Below are 26,300 nucleotides of genomic sequence, written 5' to 3'. Positions count from 1 at the left end.
TAGAGGTCAGACTTTTTATCCGATTTTAAAAACCGTTTAAATATACATGTATCACTGTTGCACCGTAATGAGGGTTGGGTTCGAATGTCGGGAAAATCAAAACGAAACTGCCTGTCAAAATGGCCACTCCTTGTATGCAAATTGTGTAAAAGTATGTAATACCAAGGTTGTGGAACCCCTAGAGGTAACGATTTTTGTCCAATTTTGGTGAAACTTAAAACATGTGTTTATATCCCAAAGATACTAGTCCCTTTCGATATTCGCGCATTTCAGATCATAACTTCCTGGTTTATGGACCCCGATCACGTTTATTTTAGTTTGTTCTCTATCCATCTCTTGCAAAATACGGGCGTATGTTGCCTGGCATCCGTTGGTTGTACTTTTCCATAGGATTTGTTTTCTTTTATTACTACAATGTATCATTATTCTCAACCACGTTTTATACAATATGTTTATGTATTGTTTACAGGTAGAGTGAATATGACAGTACCAAACTTATGTGATATAAATGTTAACCTGTGTAATACTACCGACCTGTCCGCACAGTGTGTCGGTAACTGGCAAGATGGTCATCTTTGTAACTGTAGACAAAATGGAGGACCTGTATGTTTAGCACCACAATCATGTAAGTAACAGGCTTTTTTTCTCTTTGATTCATCCTTGTTTTGCTAATGGTCACATAAAAAGCTTCTGGGCGGTTTGTCTATTTTCACCATAATCACTCTTTGCTATTTATATATCCATAAAACAATAAAATTGTAGCTCTACTAATCAGATAAATAATAATAATGTGTCTTGAAGTAAGTTGAAACCAACTCGCTGAATAAATGAAAAGTGATATTTTTATGCCAGGAGCCCAGGACCTTTATGTAACATGGTTAAATTCAAATATTTTTAACAGAACTATTATTTCAGCTGTTATAAAAATGACTGCCTGTGAGAAAAAGCGAGCAGTAATGGAATTGATGAAAGGCGGGTTTTCTGGTCAGCTCCAAGGTATTAAAGCAAGTGAATACAACTTGACAACTGAAACTCTACAGAGAGGACTGGGTGATCGTTACTATAACCTCTCAGTGATGGCCGCTACCTGCAAGCCCAATGGAAAGTTTGATGACATTCAGTGTGACGTAAACATCTTCACCAATCAGATGGAACGATGTTATTGTGTGAACTCTAAAGGTCACCGGATTTTAGGTACAGAGGGTAAAGCATTTGACACCCTACTATGCTCAAGTAAGTACATTTTATTTAATCTTTTAGAGGCAGTTAGTAACTGGATAGAGCAATAAACTATAACACATACTTGTGGAAAAATGCCTCCAACTTATTTGGGCAATGTTTCGAAGATTATTCGCTCAATGTCATCAAGCTACTGTCTGAACCTTGCTATTTTATAAACGGATTTCTTTGATTATGAACAAACTATTTAACTTTGGTTATTATAAACTTACCTGTGTGTTTGAAATCAACTCCAGTTAAATAAAATCCATTGCACAATTAAATATCCCAACTCTTGAAAAATTTGGCGTGTTTACTTATATTTTCTACAAAGTGGAATAAAACATAGCTTTCGTCACGTATTGGACGAAACCATTACAGTTGTTGTGGGGGTGTTTAGTTTTGACAGCGAGTTTGACAACCATGTGTTGCTATGAAAACAAACCCGATCGTTTCGATCGTTTGAGTTTGGGCGATGAAAAATTTTAACTAAAGGCAATTACATAGAAGATTTATATTGAAACCATTGATGGCCAGTCTACCAAATTTCATTCACAATGAAAATATCAATGATTGCACGGATACTCATAAAAATAAAGTCGTATTTAAACTAAACCTTCCCTATCTTCTTTATACATGTATTATAAATAATTTAAGAAACAACATGAAGCTCACGACGAAGTTTCCGAGTGCATCGTTAACTTAATATCATTCTTTTGAGGAAATGATAACCGTTTCAGCAACATATACAAGCGTGTTGCGGCAACCCCGAAGCTGCCAATTCTGTGGGTGTATAATGCCAAAAAACCTATAATCAAATAATTAAAACAAAATTATATTATTTCAAAAGAAACTGTATAAACTTTGCAGGGATTTTACTAGAATGTAAAAAGATGTTAATAAAATAAAGAGATATGGGCCGAACCCCCAAACTCAATACCAAGCCAAGGCTAATACCACGAATTGTCGTAAATGTACCGTAAAACGTTTCAATGTAGCATGCTGTCACCCCTTTATACGAAATGATATCTCTCGAAGAATGACGTAACCGGCTTCCATTTTTGTATTGCCCTATGTCAAAAGTTTGTTTGGGTTCAATTTTTCAAGAGAGAACTTCTTTATTTATTGGGATATTTAATTGTGCAATGGATTTTATTTAACCGGAGTTGATTTCAAACACACAGGTAAGTTTATAATAACCGAAGTTAAATAGTTTGTTCATAATCGAAGAAATCCGTTTATAAAATAGCAAGGTTCAGACAGTAATTCAGTAATACACATAAAAAACCACAGTGTTAAAATTCCCTTCGTCATAATAAAGTCAAGTTAAAACAGGGGCTCCAGCTGATTGACATTTGGTATGGTCAATCTGAATAGAAAAAACCCAGTTGGGAAAAAGAATCTACTTGCTTTGTGGAAAAGCGAAGTTCTTGCTGTAAAATCTACATAACTAATGCAAATTGTGAGGCGAATATATACAGGAAAATTATAACAAATCGAGAAACCATGCAAGACAACAAGATGAAGGACATTCATTCAATAGGGTGATAATTTACAAAGAAACTAAAATTAACCAAGGATTAGTATGGCCACTAAGTGGCGGTTGATATGAAAACAAGCCAACCCTGAGGCTGATGTCCTCGCCGCAATCCCAAATAAATAGATGACACATATTAATTAATTGCATATTGATCTTTTTGAAAAGTACCAAGCAATCAAACTGATTATCTATACTTGGTCTAAGCAGAAAATGTTCACAATGGAACTCAGTCAAGGTTTTGAAGTGCCTGGTAGTGAAACTATACACTAAGTTTCATCACTCTTCACCAGTTAAGATCAAAGTTATCTTGTCCCAAAGCATCAACCAATGAAATAGCTTAGCTTTAGCGAAAAATGTTAATCATTAAACTCACCTAATGAATATCTACACCAGGTTTAAACAACATGCTTCCTTAATTAAAAGCAAAGTTTTTATGTTCCAAAGTCTTGACCAATCAAATTGCTTTTCACCACTAAGCCTAAGCAGAAAATTCTCATCATCGAACTTAGTCAAGATTGACGCAATGAATCTATACTTTGGGTTTCATCACTCTCACCCAATTAGAACCAAAGTTATCGTGTTCCAACGTCTCAACCAATTGCTTATCTCTGCTTAGCCTTAGTGGAAAATACGCACGATCGAACAATGTCAAGGTATTCACCTACTGTCTGTTCCAGGCGACACTCCGACTTGAAAATTGGTTGCTATTTTTTCAATTTTAATTAAAATGGTTAGAACTTAACGACCTACCTGAAATTGTCATCCCTTTACTTTATACTGCACGTTAACTAATTTCAGATCAAGATATAACCTTTCTCTCTTGAAAAATCGTTGTTTATTTACTTCGTGGTATTGAAGACAGCCATGCTTGACCTAGTTATTTGGAATAAACCAAATCGAACAGGGATGTGGATTTGACTTGGGGTCGTTTCGTCCTACTTGCATGTTTAAATAATTGTTTCGGCCCAGTAGAATATAACTTGCTTTAAGGAAGGTCATATAAATTTGCTATTTGGTTTCAGACCACAGTTGTTTACTCCACTGCCTTAGATATTAAATTTTGGAAATTGATATAAACTACATACAAAGTTTGACCCAATATTGTAGTGACACATCATAGGAATTTGTAAGTAGGCTAAATGACAATTCAAACGAATTGTCTATCTGGCTTTAGGATAATAGATATATAACTGGCGATTTTATTTGGCTTTGTACGACTTTTAATACAATTTTCAGACCGCCAAATCATTGTCTTGTGGCACTTTTTACAAAAATATCTACCTTCGCGGACCACCATAATTGGCAATATATTGATAGAGTTTTCTTGTTTTTTTTTTCTTTTTTAAAAGTTTTAATCCAATTGAAAATGGGGCGCTCCTAAGATATTTTTATAGATAGCCTACTCTATTTCTTGTTTGATTTAGTTTTTTTTTTATTTTGTGAAATGCCCCTAAGCAAGTGATAATATGACAGAAAACGGAATTGGGTAGTAGCCACACAAGGTCAACTCCTGATAAATCAAGGGTACGTAATTTGCGTTTTTGTGTTCAGACCACAGGTGTTTTTTTTTACATTTAATTTATTCATATTGATTTATCTTGAACTTAATTCAATTTCTGCAAGTCTACCTTTTAAACAAGAAAACGGAAAATAAACTGTTTTATACAAATCATTTATTTACACAAATTCACAGAAAATGCCCCGACTATATACAATATATATTATAGAAGTTGTTTGGCCTACATTCACGCTATCTATCATACAATTTACGCACACAATCTACACACTTCACCACACTTGCGCTTACATCAATCTCTTTCCCAGTACTTTCACATGCATCCACCTTTCACACAAATCACAGCCCACCCAATCCACAATCGCACCTGATTCACTTCCCGGTGTTCTCACAATCACATAGGCCTACACTACACTCGTTTATATCATCATCACTCGAATCTTCATTTGCAACACCACTGATCCCCCACCTTGTCTATGATGTGTTGACATGCCTTAGCCCAGTCTCCAGTAAGTTGTCACACTAGCCTTTGCCTTCAGGAACAGACGCTTAACGTCTTTGATTTTAAAATTGGTGTTTCTTCGGGCAACATAGGTCTTTTCTTGTGGTAAAATAAAAGTATTTTTGATTTAATGTGGAGACACTTTAAAATGTTATAAGGTGTAGTAAAAACTTCCATAAATGAATGTTTTAACCGTTTTTAACATCACAGATAGGAAAAGATTTATTATCTTTCAATGCCTTCAACTTGACTGCCGTCCAAATTTCAGTGTTAAGTATTACCTTGAATTATCCCTATTGGGTTTAACTCAAGGCTAAATGTCCATGCTGATGGGCTATGTCGTCGGTCTTATATTGTTGAGGAGGACGATGTAAGGCCACCATTCTACCTGCAAGTACAATATCTCATGTTATCAAAGCTGCAAACAAATTTCAATCCACTCACTGGTGGGGTATTTCTTGGTACTATGTTGACACGTATAATGTTATATAGATAATTATTAAATCAAGGTTATGTAATGCAGAACATGGCATATGTATAAAAGTCGAATAGCAATGATGAAACATATTTAAATGAACTGCACTTACATTCTGGCCATTATCGTGTAGTTTATGGATGGTCTCTCTTATTGTCATCAGGTCAAAATTATCTAATTTTGTTGAACATTTGTTAACCTTGCTTTTTTATTTATTTTCCTGTGTTGTAGATGAGTCATTTTTCAAAGCCCCGTACACAGATTTTAAGGGTATATCAGTGCGTAGGCAATCTCTTTTTTGGAACTTTTATAACATCTATAATTCATTTTACTCGGTTTCTCAAAATAAGTAAATAAACGATTGATACATTGGTTCACATATCGCGTAATCTTCATTTTGAAATTGTAAATAACAATAATCACTTACCCAGTATGCACCTTCTTATATACACACATCATCTTGCACTTACAAATGCATGTGATGAAAGGATGATCCATTATTCAAGGAATTATATTTTCCACGATCCGTTTTTTCTATCTATTCTCGACAATATCTGAAACAAATCTTGTGTGCCTGTGGAACGCGAATATGAATAAAATTAGATACCGTTAATTAAAACTATTTAAGTCCATAAAATTATAAGATGTACAAATTTACACTTTATCAGAAAGGTTACCATGTCATCTAATGCTGAAAATAAGTGTTCTGTGAGGAATATTTTAGGATACATGCAATACTATGAATATCTCTAAGGACTATTAAAATACCGGTAACCAAATAAACCTTAACACACACACATACACACCTCTCGCACTGCCGCAAAACAAACCGGAGAATCCTCCCACACAAATATTATTAACCGAATGCACCCGATTTGTGGAATACCTTATACCCCTACATGATATACGAGTGACCCAACTTACGCAGGTGCAGTGGTAATGTTTATGTTCTGAGAAATTGATTAGTGTCGAAAAATGTGAAATTTACAAGAGAATAAAGTATTTTATCGAACTTATAGGCGTTAAGGTTCGACAAAGAAAGTAATTGGGTGACAATTCCAGGTAGGTCGTTAAGTTTTAACCATTTGAATTAAAAATTGAAGAAATAGTAAGGAATTTTTTGAGTCCTAGTGTCGCCTGCAACAGACAGTAGTCAAAGTTTGATCACTCTCACTTTATCAGAACTAAAGTTATTGTGTTCCATAGCATCAACCAATCAAATTGCTTATCTCTGCTTACCCTAAGCAGAACATGCTCATTGGGTTATAAACATACATTTCAAGTTTCATCAATGATACAATAGGAGAATGGGAATAGATTTTTAAAAAAATAAAAATTCAAAGTAAAACACAGAAACCATAACATATAAAAGACTTGTAAAAGTTAAGAGCAAAGCTAACTTTCGAAAAAGATAAACATGCAATTAATTAAAGGACAATATTGGTGTCAGTCATTATCACATATGTAATAGAACTAATTAAACACGCTCCAAATATAATTTTAACACAGAAATCATTGCTACGGTCGAATTTCTGCTCACTAATAATTCCTTCCAAGACCAAAAGTTGTTGTGTGAAGTCTGACAATTCATAAAAAGAATTGACTGCCACTAGATAAGAGAACACGAAAGAAAAACAGAAAAAGTCTGTGCATTACCATGTTTTTATTAGGTATAGAATGAATAAAAACAAGGGGATGTAAGGACTATTTCTATTTTTCTTGTGTTCTCTTATCTAATAACATTCAATTACTTTATTGAATTGTCAGGTATCCTCTTACAGTCCTATATAACAACTTTTGGTCTTGGAAGGAATTATTAGTGAGCAGAAATTCGGCCATGTATCTGTTATCACTCGTCACATCAATCAATTATATAGAGGTATGACTCATGTTTTCCTTTGGCGTTTGTCACTTCCGATTCAGGAAACCTGTATTACTCAGCTATCGTAGCAATGATCTCTGTGTTAAAATTATATTTGGAATGTGTTTAACCAGCTCTATCACATATGTGATAATGTCTGGCACCAATATTGTCCTTTAATATAATTGTCGGATTTTATCATTTGATACATTTTGACATAGCCTGAGACACAGCAAATAGCTACGATTGTTTAGATTTTTGATTTTCTATTAATCTTGAAGATATTAGGCGCCAAATTTTGACAAAAAACTTTTTTATTTATGATTATTTTTTTTATGGCGCTTTACCTATATTTAAAAGGTCATGTGATTTGAGCAAAAATATGAAAAAATTTTGTATCGATAATTCACCTTGGCCGCTATTGGCTAATTCAGTTTATGGGTTCTACGTTAATTATTTATTGCTCGATTTGTATAAAACAAAGTTCATATGCTCAATGGTGCAAAGTCTCAACTTTTTTATTAACGATAAAGCTTTCTGTCAGCAGCGGAAATGATGTAATTTTGACCAAAACTACAATTTTGGCGGTTAGGAACATCTTATTTTTTTAAAATAAGTAAAAAGTAATTTGATATCATTTTTGCGCCATTTCGATTTAAAGGTGAAAAACGGTGTAAAATTGAGCTATTTACAACCCATTCAGGCGTTTCATATTTTAAAAATTTCTTTGTGACTTTCATAAACTTGTAACATTATTTCATACAAAGAGAATCTATCTCAAAATTAGTTTATAATATGAGCAGTTGCCGAGAAATGGTCAATTTTGCAAGTGTCACTTTTTATGCTATTTTGCCTTTAAAAGAGTCAATTATTATTGGATTATCATAAAAGTGATACCATTTGATGCGTAATGTCAATTGTGACCAGGTCAAACCAATTTAACATTTTCAGTATCATCGGAAATGACGTAATTTGGGCAGAAACTATATTTATAGCTTTCGAAACAAATAATTTATTCAGATGAGTCATATTTGTTATTTGTTTAAAATTTGGATATTTGATTCCAATCAACTAATAGAATGAACCCATGGAATCATATAGATATCATAAAATGGTTTCTAACTTGTTCAGTTGCGGAGAAATAGGCTTACATGTAACAAATGTATAAAATGAATTGATATTGCTGGATTTGGTTGATTCGGGGTCCATTTTATTTGATGTGTGCAATGCTTATGTGGAAACCTGTTTAATGGTTTCATTGGTACCGGAAGTGACATATGTTTAGGGTAACGTGGCACCGGTGAAACCTGTCATTACTGCTCAGCTGTACTAGTTATAAAGGATTATTACCATAATGCGAAATCATGTCAATCAGTTATTATGAACTGTCCTAAACAACAATAACATATATATATATACTATATTTATTCATGTACAAATATTTTTGACCTTGAAATATACAACAATACCAGCGTGACTATTTGGGACACCCACTTTCAACTAAATCGTTAATTATTTTTATTGTCCCCCACCTTTCGAAGAAAGCAAGGGACTATTAAAATGGATTTGTCCGTCTGTCTGTCCATCACACTTTTTGGGACACAATAACTTTCCTTCTAATTGAGCTAGAACATTCGGCGCTATTGCACTTTTGCACCTGTACCAGTTCCCATAGTCGTAGAGACTTGAAATTTGCAGGGGATGTTCAGGAGGACTAGCAATGATCTCACACCAAATTTCAGCCGAATCAATCGATCAATAACCTTTTTATTTTACCGACTCTTTATCTTCAGACGAGATATGATTTTATCCGTTTGACGCCATTTTCTTTGTTGACTATTTAGACTCAAATAACAAGACACTTAGACGGATTCAGACACATTGCGCTTCCTGCCTAACGCCGCAGTTCATAATAATAATAATAATTTTCGTATATTTTAATTTTTGCGCTAAGTCACCATTTTTTATAAACGACTATTTGTAATACAATATCATTTGGGAAATTTCAATATTGTATTCTTAATTCATATTTTATTTGTAACTCAATTTTAGACATATATTAAGTGACAGATTAATTGCAAGATTTAATCTATATATCAGGTGTAGGTTGTTGAAATAGTATTATGTAAGATTTAATGGATTGTACAAACATGTATACTCGGAGTGTCTATATGATATAAGATTCAGACTTAACACGTATTGACACCTTCAGTGGCGGATCCAGGGGGGGTGACTAGTCACCCCCCCCTGAGAGATTTAAAAAACGCAAAATCAGACAAGTTTTTTGGGTTTTTTTTAAATTAAATATTTAAGTTAAATACGTATACATACATGTAGACACAAAAATGGAAATCATATTAAATGTAGTATTTAAAGTATTATAACGTTAATGATATATATAATATTTCTTTTTGGTGTTGTTAAGATTAATTAGATTAAAAGGTAAACTAAAATCGAAATGAAATCATTGTTTTTTGGTTGGCTTAATGCCTATATCATATGAACCAACAGCAACAGTGTCAGTAATGTTTACAAACAAACGTCAAAGCCTAACAATAACAAACGTCAAGGTTGATATTGACGCTTGCGTAGAAACTCGTTCTCAGGACGGGTTATGTTTACACTACAAAGATTTTACCGTGCCGTGTCTGGAACCGTTCTCAGACCACCTCGTTGAGGAACCGTTCCTGTCACGGCACGCCTTGACTCGACCCGTTTACACTACTAAACATAAGTAAAAAATGGAACCGTTCCACTTTCACTCAAAACGTTCCAGGTACGGTTAAAACGTGTAGTGTAAAGGGGGCTATAGAGTGTATTATTATATTGGGGGTGACTAAGTACTGCGATTATAATATTGGTTTCCGGGCCTCTGTGCTCCATAGCCACAAGTACGTTTGTGCCCTTCTATTTATATGTGCTTTAATCATAATCAGAAGGTATGGGCGACCGTCCTGCTCAAAAACGCCAACAACTTACCGTTACCTCATTCTTTACGAAAAAGAGGAAGGAAGTTGATACAGTAGATGGCGTGGAATCGATATCTGAAGTGAAATCAATCACTCCTGTTGATGATGTCCAACTTGTTGTGTCTTCGGCTAGTGGTAATGTTGCTGATATGGTTTCTCATGAGGTTTCATCAAATAAGCCATCAGTTGAACATGAGGTTTTACCTGTATAGCCTTATGATGTTTCGCAGATCATCAGCGGAAATAATGAATTGTCAGACTCGGATAAGATCAACTTCATCGACAGTTGTTGGAAGCCATCGCCTCAAGATTCGTTGGATTCTCGATTGTGTGAGTCAAAAAAACGGTATCTGTCCTTCCAGTGGAAATGGTTGAAAGAACACACCTGGCTCGCTTATAGTAATCAGGTTGAATTTAGAGGCGGTTGGTGTTTACCCTGCTTGTTATTTTTAAGGGAACACGAGAAAGCTCAACTTGGTGTCTTTGTAAAAGCTCCGTTCAGAAACTATAACAACTCGAAAGCGTTGCTGAAGGGACATTGTGTTGTGACCAGGCAACTATTATTCGCGGACATCTGACCAATATTGGAGGCCGTATTGATGTACAATTAGATAGAATAGCTATGGAGAATGCTGATCGAAATGAAAGCATTCTTCCGCCCATCGTCGACGCGGTATTGCTCTGTGCTAAGCAGCAAATTGCTATGCGTGGTCATCGCGACGATAAATTGAATTTCTTGGAGGAACCTGACGCTAACGAAGGGAATTTCAGCGCAATTCTTCGTCTCCTTGCTAAGTCTAACTCTACACTCAGAGACCATCTTGTGAATGGACCAAAGAATGCCCGGTATACAAGTAAAACTATTCAGTCATCGATACTGTCCATTGCAGCTGACCTTTACCGTGATTTTTTCCGGCGTTGTTTGGAGAAATGCCCGCACTACTCACTAATAGCAGACGAAACCACCACTCAAGGTCGATCAGTTTTATCTGTATGTCTACGAACCTGGACTTCATTTCTGACAAAAACAAACCAAGAAAAATGGAAGTTCTTCTCGACATATGTGACCTTCAACGGTTGACCGGAGAGGCTATCGCTAAGTCAATTGTGGAGAGTCTCGAAAAGCAGAAAATGCGAATCAGTGATTGCAAGGGTCAGGCATACGATACCACGGCTTCCATGAGTTCAGACAAAAACGGAGTCCAAGTTGAAATTTCCAAGCTGGCACCTGACGCAGAATATCAAGGTTGCTGTCTCCACTCTTTGAATTTGGTAATATTCGTGCTAGCAACATAACTTCGATGAGGAACATGATGGACACATGTCGAGAACTGTACAGTTTTTTCGATAATTCACCCAAACGACAGTCATTTTTCGAAATTGTGATCAGCACTCTATCGCCCGATTTGAAAAAAATGAAGTTGAAGAACCTTTGTCGTACGCGATGGATTGCAAGGCATACTACCTTCGAAACCATTTTTGATCTCTACGAGTACATCGTCATAACACTTAACGAAATCTGCGAGCCAAGTGGCGACGACAGATTCCACCCATCGATTGGCGACACCTGGAGCTGGGATAGTAAAACGTGTACAAACGCCAATGGACTGCGCCATACCTTTACCAACTTTGGCCACATTGTGAACTTTATTATCGCCAAAGAATTCCTTGAACCAATGCGGCCCTTGGTCACATGTCTGCAGGGCGAACTAATAGAAGTCTTTTTTGGCTTCCAGAAAGTCGAAGATATAAAACTTCATTATGAAAGCATGCGCCTAAATGTGGATGCCATTTTTAGTGCCGTGTATCAGGAAGCAATTACTGTTGCTGAGAAAGTCGGAGCGTCGGTGGGTAAACCAAGGCTGTGCAGCCGCCAAACCAACAGAGACAATATTCCATCAGATTCTACCGAGGATTACTGGAAACGAACAGTTGGCATTCCGATTCTTGACGTTGTCTGTGCTGAAATGAAGTCTCGCTTCCATGAAAGTAAGAGGGCTCATTACGAACTTTGCGCCCTTCTTCCCGAAATAGTGGCTAACCGCACAGAGGAAGAGTTGCATAAACTGACTGAAACCTTGCTCACCAAATGGGGACATATCATGCCAATTGAATGCACGTTTAAGAGCGAACTGTTTAGATGGTTCAATTATTGGAGGCATCAGTCATCGATCAAGTCACGATCAGTAACTGAAACTCTCGCGACCGACGCAACATTTTTTCCAAATGTCCGCGAGTTGTTGACAGTCCTTGCTGTACTGCCGATCGGAAGTGTTGAGGCGGAAAGGTCATTTTCTTGTGTACGCCATATTCATAATTGGCTCAGGAATTCCATGACAACCGAGAAACTATCAGACTGTGCCGTTATTGCCATGCACGGGTTCGCGATACCAGTTTCAAACGAGGACATTTGCAAAAAATTCATCGCCGTATTTCCTCGCCGAATGAAAGGATCATCACTTTTGTCTGATTGATGCTTGTGAGTGAATGATGTGCAAAATAAAGTGATAATAAAAAAAGATATTCGTAGTATTAGTTAGGCCTAGGCTATCTGTTTCACTTACCATTCTATGTGCCTAACGCCTTTTTTGGTCTGCAGGGAAAATAAATATTCATATTCATTTATTTTGAAAAAAAACTTGTCACTTGATTTCTTTAAGAACTATTGTCCAGAAGATACCTCAGATAGCACAAAATAGTTTTAACCCCTTTGGACACCCTATGCCCCCCCCCCTTCTATTCCTCCCGCCTTTGGTCGACCGCGCTTCGCCCCTGACCTCTTTTAGTCACCCCCCTGGAATAAATCCTGGGTCCGCCACTGACCTTTTGTCTTGAGCTAAGATGTGTGAATCTTAATAATTACTTTTCATTGTTCTGATTACTAATGGTATTAACTATGGCGTGCCTTAACCGATATAAAAAGACTAGTTTACAAGCAGGCAGAGGAAGTACAGAGTAGAGGCTGAGAGGTCTCCCGGACCTCGGGAGAGGGTCTGCCCTCGACACCGGGCAGAGGGCTGCCGTGATTCCTGAACCTGTGGTTGTATCACATATTTGGCAATGACTAGTTGGGTTGGCCTTTACGTGTGAATATCGCTGTAGCCTTGACGCTGACCCTGACTTCAAATTTCCCATCGAGATCGGGACCTTTGCGCTTATATGTCCTACGCCCCTATTTCTCACTGTATAGTCGAGGTTAATGTCCGGGGTGAAAACAGAGAATATGCCCTTGATAAACGATGATTGGGTCAAAGTAGTGGGTCATGGTCATGTTACAGAAAATTGAACTCCAACTTTTCAACACCAACTTTTGGACATTCGACCTTGACTTACGACCTTCAACCCTTAACTATTCTAAAAGACCATCATCTTGGCTTGGACCATCGACGTTTACCTTGGTCCTGTCACACACTGCTTGGTCAGAAAACGGTCAAACGCAGAGGGTCTGTGTTCCAAAGGAAAGCTATGGACGTGGTCAATATGAAAGGTCGTGGTGACCTCAAGTAAACAACGCTAACCAACCGTGACCTCTACTTTGACGTTGACTTCAAACTTCCCATCAATCTCGGGGCTTTTGCGTTTATGCTTGCCATGGGCCTATATCTTGCTGTATTATCAAGGTCAATGTTCGCCGTGAAAGCAGAGACGACGCCCTTCAGAAAAGATAACTGGGTCAAAGTTGTGGGCCAAGTTCATGTTACAGAAAACTGAACTCAAACTTTTCAAAGGCAGTTTTTCGACATTTGACCTTCACTTACGACCTTCACCACGTATCCATTTTAAAAGGCCATCATCTTGGCTTGGACCATCGACGTTTACTTTTGTCCTGTCACACACTGCTTGGTCCGAAAACGGTCAAACACAGAGGGCCCGTGTTTGAAAGGAAGATAATGGGCATGGTCAGTATGAAAGGTCGTGGTGACATCCGGTCATCAACACTAACCAACCGTGACCAGGACTTTGACCTTGACTCCAAAGTTCCCATCGATATCGGGGCCTTTGCGTTTATGTGCGCCATGGCCCTATTTCTTGCTGTATTATCAAGGTTAGTGTTCGAGGTGAAAGCAGAGACGACGCCCCTCAGAAAATTTAATTGGGTCAAAGTCGTGGGTCAAGGTCATATTACGGAAAACTAAACTCGAACTATTCAAAGGCAGTTTATGGACATTTGACCTTCACTTACGACCTTCACTCTGTAACCGTTTTAAAAGGCCATAATCTTGGCTTGGACCGTGATAGGTTTTCTCCGAAGATTTTCTTATGTTCAAATCGGTTTCTAGCAGGAGAGGGTGTCGAGTTTCTATTGTTTGTTTATTTCGATAAAAAGTAGAAATACAAATTGACGATCTTTATTATTATTCAGTATATTCCTGTTCACAATGCGAAAATTTAATACAAAATAATTGTCCCTTGTGCAATTTGCATGCATGTTTGAACCCAAATTTAGAAGGAGTATTTATTACCACTTTCTTTTCTATGTATGGAATGGGTTGATAAATATATATTCATGTTCAAGAAATGGGTGTTTTCAGATTTAATTTCAGATTTAGATCCCATGGTTTGCATGACAAAGGATTTGTGTTTGAGTAATAAAACACATTGTAAAAATTTTAATAAGTTGTACAAAATTAAAATAACAATGATACAGAGAAATCCCAATCATATAAAGGCCAATATTCAATCTGCAAAATAGTTAATTATTAAAACATCAAAAAGTGTAACGACTAATCACTAAAAAAAAAACAACGGCAACAAATCACGAACGATAGAAATATCAATTTCAAGCTAAACAACATAGATCTGTTGATCGTGTACGGTGTAACTACTAATCACTAAAACAACAGCTAATCAGATAAGAGTATGATTATTAATGACAAATCTCTATTGGTTAGGGTTTTGTCATTTGGTATACGTAATACTTTTTCCTGAACTAATCACACCACCGTAAGTAGATATAGCTTCGTTGTTAATGCAAACAACAGTTTCGAACATGTGCAAGTGCCCAGGGGCAAACACACAGGGAGTCAATAAAAACTGTCACACTGGTAAAGGTCGATGATGGCAATTTTAAATGGTTACGGAGTGAAGGTCCTAAGCCAAGATCAAATGTTCAAAAACTGACTTTGAAAAGTTTGAGTTGCATGCTTTAAACTCCGGACATTAACCTCACAGTTACAGCAAGAAATAGGGGCGTAGCAAATGTAAGTGCAAAGGTCCCGATCTCGATGGGAAATTTGAAGTCAGGGTCAGCGTCAAGGTCACAGCGATATTCACATGTAAAGGCCAATCCAACTAGTCATCGCCAAATAGTCGTTTATAAAAAATGGTGATTAGCGCAGAAGTTAAAATATACGAAAACTATCTGGTAGAGGTGCGAAAGTGCAATAGCACCTTGATGGGGTTCGAAGATGAGTATTTCTGCTTAGATTAAGCAGAGATAAGCAATTTGATTGGTTAATGCTTTGGGACACGACAACTTTCGTTCTGATGATTAAGCGAGAGTAGTTTCATTACATCAATACCATGACTAAGTTCGATAATGAGCATTTTCTGCTCAGGGTAAGCAGAGCGATAAGCAATTTGATTGGTCGAGACTTTGGAACACAATAACTCTCCTTCTTATTGAGCTAGAATGTTCAAACTTGGTGTAGGCGTTCATTAGGTGAATGCATTGATGGATTTCGGTGATAAACATTGTCTGTTTACGGTAAGCAGAGATAAGCAATCTGGTTTGTTGATGCTTTGGGGCACAATAATGTTGGTTATAATTAAGTGAGAGTGATGAAACTCTGAGTATTTTCTGCTTAGGCTAAGGAGCGATAAGCAATTTGATTGGTCAAGACTTTGGAAGATAACAACTCTGCTTTTAATTGAGGTAGAATGTTTTAACTTGACGTAGATGTTCATTAGGTGAATGTCTTGACTGAGTTCAATGATCAATATTTCAAGCTAAAGCTAAACAGAGCTAAGCAATTTCATTGGTTGATGCTTTGGGACAAGATAACTTTGGTTCTATCTGATCGAGAGTGATAAAACTTAGTGTATAGTTAATAATCAGTTTGATTGCTTGATACTTTTGAAAAAAAATAAATGCGCGATTAATTAATATGTGTCATCTATTTATTTTGGGATTTCGGCGGGGGACATCAGCCTCACTGTTGGCTTATTTAATAAAGATGTTGTCATACGTGACAACTACATTGAATGTACATGGTGTATACTTAGGGATAACTAATCTTAAAAACAACAATTGATAATAGTGTTAATAATGATAATATGTATAAAACTACAACTCCAAAGAGTACTGACGTGTTTCGGTATGTCACGCCAGGTCCCGCCTTGTCACGTCAACAATCAAGTTACTTTATGAATTATTGAGTATAGTAACATCCAATACCTATTAAAGTGGAAAAACCTGTCAGACCGTACTCTTTTATATTAATTGTTAGTAGACACAAGAGTCATCATATATACAAAGTTCAAGGGCCATTAAAAGGTTAAGTCACCAGATGGAAGCTGAAAAGTCGAACAAAATTCAAAGTGAAACTGGAAGTAAACAAAATCGAAATGAAAAAATCGGCTCCCTAAGAATTGTTGCCCTTTCGAGTAGGTTCAAAATAAACAAAAAATGGGTGGAAAATCGGAATCAAAATGGAGGCTAAATATGGATTTAAATGTTTTTTGTAAAATCCAATATGGCGGCCAAGCAGTTGAAAATGTTATGGAACAAGGTCTTTGAAAATGAAAGATAATATCTGGGGCTAACTCAACCATATGTCAATTTTTGTCTATTTTTAAAATGGAGAGAATTATTCATGTTCGGGAAAAATCGGAAGGCCTCGTCGTTACAAAATTTTTTAATATACCATTTTGAAGGTATCGATGTGTTCCTTATTTCTACCAAGATTCAACTTGATACCTCAAATAGTGACGGGGATACGCTATCTTGAATGTCGGAAAAATGACGAAGAAAACTTCCGCAAATCTTTGACGATTTTTCGAAATTCAGAAGTTCGAAAAACCGTCAGTCAGAGCCCATATAGGATTTGTCCAAAGAATCCCAAAATGAAAACCCGAAGATATATGGGCAATCTGGGATTATTTTTGTCCCATCCCTAAAACAGTTAATATTTAATAAATAGACGCACGGAGGTCAACGACATCTACGTTGGCAGAATGTTTGCACCATTTACAGTTTTGGCTTCACAAACTGACTAAATTCCACAAAAAAAAATAATAAAAACACTTACAGAAACAAAACGTGTTTCGACCCAAGGTCCAAAAGACGTAACTAGGTATATTTAATCTCTCTCTCTCTCCCTCTCTCTCTCTCTCTCTCTCTCTTGTACAATTAGATATATACTGCCTCTCTAATTAAAATAAAACTAAATGTTTATTACAAAAGGTATGTTGTCAGTGTGTGACAACATCAAAATAGCCAATCTAATGTCAGGGCAATGAAAACCTCTCAAAAGATTTCTTAGAATTTGTCTCATGAAATTTGATTAGAATGTTGATCATGATTCTCCTTGGCACAAGCTGTACATTACTGAACACGCGTTTTAAATGGATGTCTTTATACCAACATAAAATGGAATAAATGATTGAAATATAACTTTGTCATCACAGTCTAAGTTCAGTAAAGAATCATTAGACACAGCACAATGATCATGAAAAGCAAACACATAGTTATACTGAATGCTGGACTGATAAACTTTAGATAATCCCCTTTATTTGGAATTTTCTATTGTATTTGTAGATATGTGTCCAATTGGTGAGCCACTGAAGAATGGAACAAGTTATATTCGATGTGGACAAGGTGTGCCATGTGGAACTGGATACTCTTGTAATCTACAGAAGATAGCTTCAACTAATGGCGATTATTATGATGAAGGTTACTGTTGTTCAAACCAAACTAAATCAGGTTCGTACACAAAGAAATATAAGTTAATCCTATGTGTGTGTTGTGAAGTAGGGGAACAGCATTGTTATTAAACAAATCATACTCAATCTTCTCTTGAAGTAAAAGCATGTTATTTACAGCTTACTCCAAACTCTCATTTCTCAAATACAGCCTTTGAAAACTCAGGTTCTTAAATTACTTGACAAACAATTTGGCGTTTGTTTAATTTATCAAGGGATAAACAAGGAAAAAGTTATGCATGACAGAGCTTCAGCTGTTGAAATTTCTAAATTAATAGGCATATTTAATAAGAAAGGCAGTGCCAAAACAGTAGAAATCAGTGTAAATGTTAAATGGTCATAAGTTTAGTTAGAATTGACGATTGAACATTTTTGTGTCTTTTATCCAAATCAGAAAAGCAAGAAAACACTGATGTTAATGGGGGTAGGGTGGATGGCTGAATGGTTAGCATGTGCACGCTGTATCATAAGGTCTGTCATTGTGTCGGGATACCGTCAAAACGTTTTGACGGAGATCTTCGAGAGCCCGCCAGATTGTGGGGTGTGATATTCCAAGACTCACATAGATTGTTAGTGCGAGACCCACCACCAAGTGTTGTCAGATGAACGTTCTAGAGTTCTGCTGGGAATAGGGGTGGTATAGGAGATTTTGAATTGTAGTACCATGATTGATCAGATAATTGCATTTCACTTGAATGATCCCACTGCTAAAGACCAATACGCGCAAGCGAATTATTGAAATAAAATCGAACCATGTGTTAATCCCAAAATGACCTAGTTTGTGTTGAGTGGACGTTAAACCCCATTTCTCTCTCTCTCTCTGATGCTGAGAAAATGAATGAATGAAATGACGTTATAAGTCAAATTCTAAAATTAATGAAACATATGCAAAACATTATGGAAAATAATACTGAATGAGTGTTGGGTTTAACAAAACAATCATGAAATGGCCACAATCAAGGTCATAATAATGATGATTAATATTAATACATGGTAATACAATAATAATGATAAAAATTAAATGGACAAATTGTTGTGGATTAAAACAAAATTAAGCAGCATATAAAACCCTATATGATATAGTAAAATAAACAAACATGCACTGATGACTAAGTTATAAATATCATATAACACAAAGTATGACACTACAAACCTACACGGATAGCATATCTAACATAGGCCTACAAGGGATAAGTGCCATACCGAGAAATAGGGTGGTGCAGGGGAGGTGGTGGGTTTTTGAGTCAGCAAACTGATTAAAGTGGCTCTAGCAAAATATGTCAATCGCCGAAAGATTGAAACCAAGAATAAAGGATCATGGGAGGAAAGGATGGCAATAAAAGTATACGATTACCAGCTATATAGTACTGGATAAACAAATAACGTCATCGACACAAAACAAAATATTTATCATAATATTCATTTGTATCTTTTAGCCAAATCAGAAAATCAACAAAACACTGATGTTGTGAAAATGCCATTTGATAAAATGATGGTCATTTATTTATAACAAAATTAGAATGAAATGATGTTATAAGTGAAATTAATGAACAATATGCAAAACATTGTGAAAAATAATACTGAATGGGTGTTGGGCGTTGGCCAACACAAGGGAGAAAGTAGTTATCCACGAGGTACCAAAATTGAACCCAAAAGATCACTAACCAACTGTCCACGGCCAGCCTACACTAACAATAGGTTGAATTAATTAGAAAGTTAAGGGGATAAAGAGGGTACTCTGGTATAGAATAACAGTACAGCTTCTCCAGCAACCTAAAATCCAAAAGTTCAACTAAACAACTGACCAACCTACGCTGACCGCCGGGAGCCACGGTGGCTAGGTGGGTAAGGCGCTGGCTCGCTAGCCTGGAGGTCGGGTGTTCGATCCCTGCATTGGCCGAGAAAGTTCATCCCGATTTTCCGACGTGGTTTCCCCTTGTCAGTGATGCAGGACGGAGGGCCTAACACGGATAGCTGCCTAGTCCTTCGTATGAGACGAAAAAATGAGGTCCCGTGTAAACATTGGAATGCACGTAAAAGATCCCTTGGCAGTTGGAATTCGATATAAGAGTAGGCGATAGTGCCGCTGCCCGGGCAAAATTTCCCTCATAGCACACTGTATGGCGTATACCCGTCTTCATTAGCCCAGTATAGGAGCAGAACAGTAGGACGTTAAACCCCATTTCATTTCATTTACGCTGACCGCCAGGGTAAGTTAGTCAGAAGTCAAGAGGATAAAGAAGATAATCTGATAAAGGATTGAACAGCTGAGCTCCTCCGCCGACGTAAAACACGAATCTGGTCTTCGTATGAGCCATAAATGTTGTTGTAGAAGCTCCACTATGAAAAAGTGAAGCTTCTATTGCTCAGGATTAAAGCCAAGGAATGTTACCAGTTTGTGTAAGTTAGAATTGACAAAATTGTAATTAACAGGGGAGCCATATGCAAATTGAAATAATGGACCGGAGGAGTGTGTGTAACTTGTAAATATGACCCAAAGTTGCAGGGGCACAAGTAATGATTCTTCCAGAACAATTAGGAAATAATCAAGTTAGTGAAGATGTGGTTTTATGTTTATAATGATGCATAGCTATCTGTCGAAGCATGAAGTGTAAATTGAATTTTGTCAACGCAAAGGATATTATGCATGTGTAAAGCTGATTTAAACACTAATACACCTAGACGAAAAAAACCCCACAGAAGCGAGGTAGAAAATAGCTCGTAAAAGGATGCAATGTACATAGAGTGGAATGGAAGGTGGAAGTACGTGCAAGAGGTGTTGTAATATTGGTAATGTAATTGGTAAATGTTTATCAGACTGGGGTCGACGTGCTTCACGTAAGAGGTTGTGTTGAGAAAAGAAATTAATATTGTCTGTATAGCCTAAGGATTTCTGGACAAATGCTAGAGCAAAGGCATAAGAACATAGTGTTGATGGGGAGTAACCTAAATCAAACAAGTGGGCAATAAAATTAGTGTTTACAATGGTTAGGATGGGAAAGGATGGAGCCAAATGTTGGTCTGTGCAAAAGTCTAAAATGATTGGGAGACTGCTAATAAACTAACATCCATAAGGTTGGCAGCGGTGTTTCTTAAAGTTTGATGAAGTCTAGGTGGATTGGCTGTGGTGCTGGATCCAGTAAAGGAGCCGTTATTCTGGCTTGCTGAAAATAAAAACAGGTTAAGTGATCAGCAATTAGGTTCGATTTTCCAGCAATGTGTTTTGCACGGAGTAAGATATTCTTAAAGTTTGATCAAGTCTGGGTGAATTGACTGTGGTGCTGGATCCAGTGAGGACATTTAGAAGTCATTTTGTTGAGAACATAGACCACACATTCACTATCCGTCAGAAAAAGGACTTCACAAGGTCAGAAAAAGGACTTCACGGTTGCACAGTAAATGGCCCCAATGTTCAATTGCAAGTGGGTTGTGAAGAGCTCTATAACATTAATGCAAAGAGACTGCATCGATTCCGGCCAGGAACCCACAAACTACAGTGATCTAAACAGCAGCATAGCCTTAGGTTGAAGATGTGTCGGAAAAAAACTTAATGTGACCAGACCCAATCCAAGCATCACTTAAGGTTAGCTCTGGCAGAATTCATAAAACAAATTTTATGGAAAGATTTAGTTACATTACGGGTCAAGTCGTATTGTATAAGTTACGAAGGAATGTACAGCCAGGAACGACAACTAAGGTGGCAAAGTTAAGCAAACCAAGAAAGGATTGTAGTTCATGAAGAGATACTTTCTTCCAGGAAAGTGTCCATGAAAGGGCTGAACGGATTATGGACACCTTATCAGAAGGTAAACGATAGGGCGTAGTATTTGAATCCACCTCATCAATGTCATATATTGTAATAACTGTCGTGGGAGCAACGGTTCAGGAATCTTTTTTAAGGATACCAAGAAATAAGGCAAGGTTCAGAAAGATTGTGAGTGAATGTTGGAACTTCATGAAGTTTGCAGGACCAATGAAGAAAAAGTCGTCGATTATGTGGCTAACAGAGCATAGATACTTATTTTTGTTCTGAGTCGTTTGAATGTTTTGCAGCTCAATCTGAGATAATAACATTGCCCACCAAGGCAAAGAGAAACCCTAGCAACTGTAGGATTGATTGGAATCAACTGGAAAGCACTTTCTGTGTCAGCTTTCGCTATAAGAGCCCCTGGACCAAAATTATTGACCAAACTAACAGCACTGTCATTGGAATCACAGGAAATAGCAGTAAAAACAGGATTAATATCTGAATTTACGGAGAGGCCATGAATCATGCGAAGGGCCCTGGTTCAATGTATGGAACAATACCAAGAGGGGAGCTTGTTAAGTTTGGGAAAGGGAACTAAGAAAAAGGACCCATGACTTGGCCTGCATGTAGCTCATCGTTAATTTTATTAACTAAAACATCCATGTGTAGTACACAAGATGGGTGATTATTGGCGATAGAGGCAATTCTTTAACCTAAAAAGGGGATGCGAAAATCGAAAGAGAAACCTGTGATTAAACATTGAAGTTCCGTTGGATCGTAATCTTTCAGCATGTCTTCAAGTCTGTGTTGTGGGACGTTGTTAGTATTTCTGCGGTGAAAGGAATAACAGGATGCGAAAAATTGACCTTCTGTCTGTGCTGAAGCTGTGGGCAATATTGGGGTATTACAGGAGTGGGAGGCGTACGTGAGGGTTGAGGTGCTTGAGAAACCGAAGAGTGTGTTGCGGAGTGAGGGGAAGGAGCTATAGAAAGGGATGAATTCCGGAGTGTGCGACGTGTGTAGCAGTTGTTAATTGGGTGACTATAGCTGCACAGGGAACATATGTGCGAGTAGGTGCAACAGGGTAGCTGGCAGTCAGAAGGGCTATTGAAGTTTAAGGAAACCCTTGATATGTTTTATGTATTCGATATAGAGGGTAGAGGACTGAAGCCAAAGATTGGCTTGAATTTGACCCCATTGGAAAGGGCTGGCTTGACCAAAAAGCCATAATTGGATGTCGTAAAAGTTGAAAGTCACAAAGCCATGAACATTAGCCATGTTTGTGACCAAGCTATTGTACATGAGTAAATGACTTGCGGCTTCTGGACAAGTTTGTATGCAAATGTCCATGAATGTTGTTAATGGTATTTGCCAGTGGTCAAGGGAAAGTGTTTTAGGGGAGATTGTCATTGACATCCTGTAGATTGAAGGCATATTGGTATCAGAGGCCTCGGGTAAAAGGTTGGACATGTCAATGTATTTGTCAGACCAGATGTCTAGCTTGGTTTTATCGGACACATTACCGGGCAAGGAACTGGTGGTTGTAATATTACCTTGAACATCATTAAACATTTGATTTGCAGCAATTTGTCTGCCAATCGACTCTCCGCAGTTGAGATTAGTACATCATCTAAGGTGCTAGGTAATGCCTACCAATGTAATAGAGCATAGCAGGCAAGCCCCAGAGGGCTGCAATAATTATACCAAACAAAACCACCTAAGATGTCTTAAAATTGCATCTCCCATTGAACCGAGGTTTGAGGAGTTCCCCACAGTGTAAGTGAGGTGAAACAAACTTTTAAGCAATGTAAGCAATGTAAACAAAATTTGCTTGTTTTGAGATACAAGGTATAGTGCGGGCCGTGCGTAGCCTGATGGAATTTATTTTGACTGTTTGACCTGAAAAAAAATAGGGAACAAACAACTATACAATGAAGAGCGAAGAATTAGGGCAGCGTAGCCAGTTGATGAAAGCTTGTGGGAAATCGAGAAACAAACAAACCAGTCCAGTCAATTTATGATTTTACCCCACAAAAAATGCAAGAAAACGTTTTTATGCATTTTTGAATTTATTTAGGTGTACTTTATAAAACCCCCAAAGTTTACCAAAGTATGTTAACCAGAAAGTGGTAAAATCCAAGATGGCCGGCATTTGCCTAATTAATGTTCAAGAAAACCCTAAACTGTTGGTTTAAGACCCCCATAAATGTATTATAAACATATAAATTAATGCTTTTGGGGTCATTCTTTCATTTGAAGATATAGCCAGTAGTGCTAACTGGCCCCTTAAAGCAGTAAAAATAAGTGAAATCCAAGATGGCCGACATTCGTCAAATCAATTTAGATGAAAACCCTATAAGTGTAATATGAACATGTAAATTAATTTTTGGGGTCATTCTTTCATTTGAAGATATATCCTGTGGTGTTCACCGGTCCCCTAAAGTGGTCAAATCTGATGAAATCCAAGATGGCTGACATTTGCCTAACCAATGTACACACAAAATCTAAATCTTTGGTTTTTAAGACCCTATTAATGTATAATGAACATATAAATTCATGCGTTTGGGGTCATTCTTTCATTTGAAGATATAGCCAAAAGTGTTAACTGGTCCCCTAAAGCGGTAAAAATAATTAAAATCCAAGATGGCCAACATTTTTCAAATCAATGTACAAGAAAATCCTGAATGTTTGGTTTAACCCTTGTGGGTGCATGTTGTGGTAATGACATAGCAGGTATCATGGGGTCCATATGGACCCCAGTTATAATTCAAGTTTTTACGTACAGATATATTTGAATTAAAAGGCAGTAGTTTGGTTTTTATTTGCATTCTTATTTGACATCTGAAAAACAACTAAATTATTATCCAAAAACATTTTAGTGGCATATGGAAAAGATTTTATAATTCTCACCAAATTGTTACTTTGTGTACTATGTGATAAAGAGGTTAAATAGCAATTCACTATTTGGAATTCATCATTTAATTTTTGGTATTTGTATCATGCAGATGCTAAAAGAGAGAATACTCTGGCATACGCAATATGGTATCAGGCAGCAAACACATTAGCAAAATCACTACTGTGAGTTATAAGTTAGGGGGCCAGTTGGACCCCTAGTTCCCTTCATGCGTTGGTCCTGATTTGCATGTAACATAACTCTGCATGTGGGAAGCATATGAATACCGATCTCTTTGCTACGTGTAAAAATGTATAGGAGACAAAGTCACTAAATTTCAGAAAGTTGTACCCAGTAGTTATTACAAAACACTATAAAACATGTGCATGGGGTCCACGGAGACCCCACGTGAACCGACAAGGGTTAAGACCCTATAAGTATAATATGGATATGTAAATTAATGTTTTTGGGGTCATTCTTTCATTTGAAGATATATCATGTGGTCTTCACTGGTCCCTTAAGGCGGTAAAATCTGGTAAAATCCAATATGGCTGACATTTGCCTAACCAATGTAAGCAAAAATCTAAACGTGGCGGGGGGAGGGAGGGGACATGAGACCAAGTGTTATAGCCACTACCCCTAAGGTTCACAAAAATTTAATAACAAAATCAATAACAATCATAATATGACACGAAATTTATGTCAACTTGAATAAAACTGCTTTCTGGCAAGATAACGAACCGCAAACAACTATATAGGCAATATGATCTATGCTCTTTGTGGGGTGGGATCTATGCTCATTGTGAAGTGGGATTATTGATGGCGTCCTAGATTTGGAACCGCGCCCCATCCCACCCTATTCACAGCTTCTAGATCTGCTACTGGCCTTACCTTAAGGTGCTATGAATGTATAACAGTAAATTTGATGCAAACTATAAGGTTGTATAGCCCAGCAAAATAAACTGAGATTGATGCTTTTTTTAGCAAAAGCTGCTCAGTTAATGAAAAACAACCTCATCGATCATGTGTCTTAAAAATCATATAGATGGCATCACACCCTTCATTCTATGAAGAAAAAATTGGTAAATAATTTCTTGCACATCTTTTTTTGTGTCTTGCTTCACTCATCTTTCAGTTATTGGGGGTAGGGACCCCAAAACATGTACATACCAAATATGGCAGTAAGTGATGAAGAAGTGCAGAGATACGAATATACGTAAATTTCATGTGTTTCTCTTAAAAACTGACGACTTTTTGTTTGTCTGAAGTTTTACCTTTTAATTTAAAGGAAAATGGATAAAAAACCTGAACTTTACCTCAAAATTTGGGACTTTCCAGTACTCCAATTTTAGTAAACTTTTAGGATGTCATTCAGTACACCCAACGCTACCAAAAAACATCAAAAAACCTTTTCTTGCAATCTTTGGGGGTTGATCCCTTTTTTTTCATAAATTGACTGGACTAACTATAACAAAAATTAGATGGAATTCATAAACAAAAAATGCTAGCTGAGACACAATGAATATGTCGTAAAGAATGCAGTCCGTGCGTAGCGCCAGTTGGAATGTACTTTGTCCATTTGACCTAAAAATAACGAGCACCAAACAGCCGTAAACGTAACGGATCTATGCATATTAGGACACACTTAACTTATC

At 37.1% G+C, this 26,300-nt stretch overlaps 1 protein-coding gene across 1 annotated transcript in view; it reads left to right on the top strand.

Moving 5' to 3' along the window:
* LOC126808776 (neurogenic locus Notch protein) overlaps nucleotides 1-26,300 on the top strand; it is a 429,826-nt gene that overhangs the window by 253,939 nt on the left and 149,587 nt on the right. Inside the window, exons 37-39 of the mRNA XM_056102639.1 lie at nucleotides 470-625; nucleotides 916-1,233; nucleotides 17,841-18,005. Coding sequence (XP_055958614.1) covers nucleotides 470-625; nucleotides 916-1,233; nucleotides 17,841-18,005 — 639 coding nt within the window. The remainder of the gene's footprint in view (nucleotides 1-469; nucleotides 626-915; nucleotides 1,234-17,840; nucleotides 18,006-26,300) is intronic.

Source organism: Patella vulgata, chromosome 1 (assembly GCF_932274485.2).
Source record: "Patella vulgata chromosome 1, xgPatVulg1.2, whole genome shotgun sequence".
NCBI classification, from domain to species: domain Eukaryota; kingdom Metazoa; phylum Mollusca; class Gastropoda; family Patellidae; genus Patella; species Patella vulgata.
The sequence above is the reverse complement of the archived record's forward strand: the minus strand, read 5'-3'. Positions and strand labels throughout refer to the sequence as shown.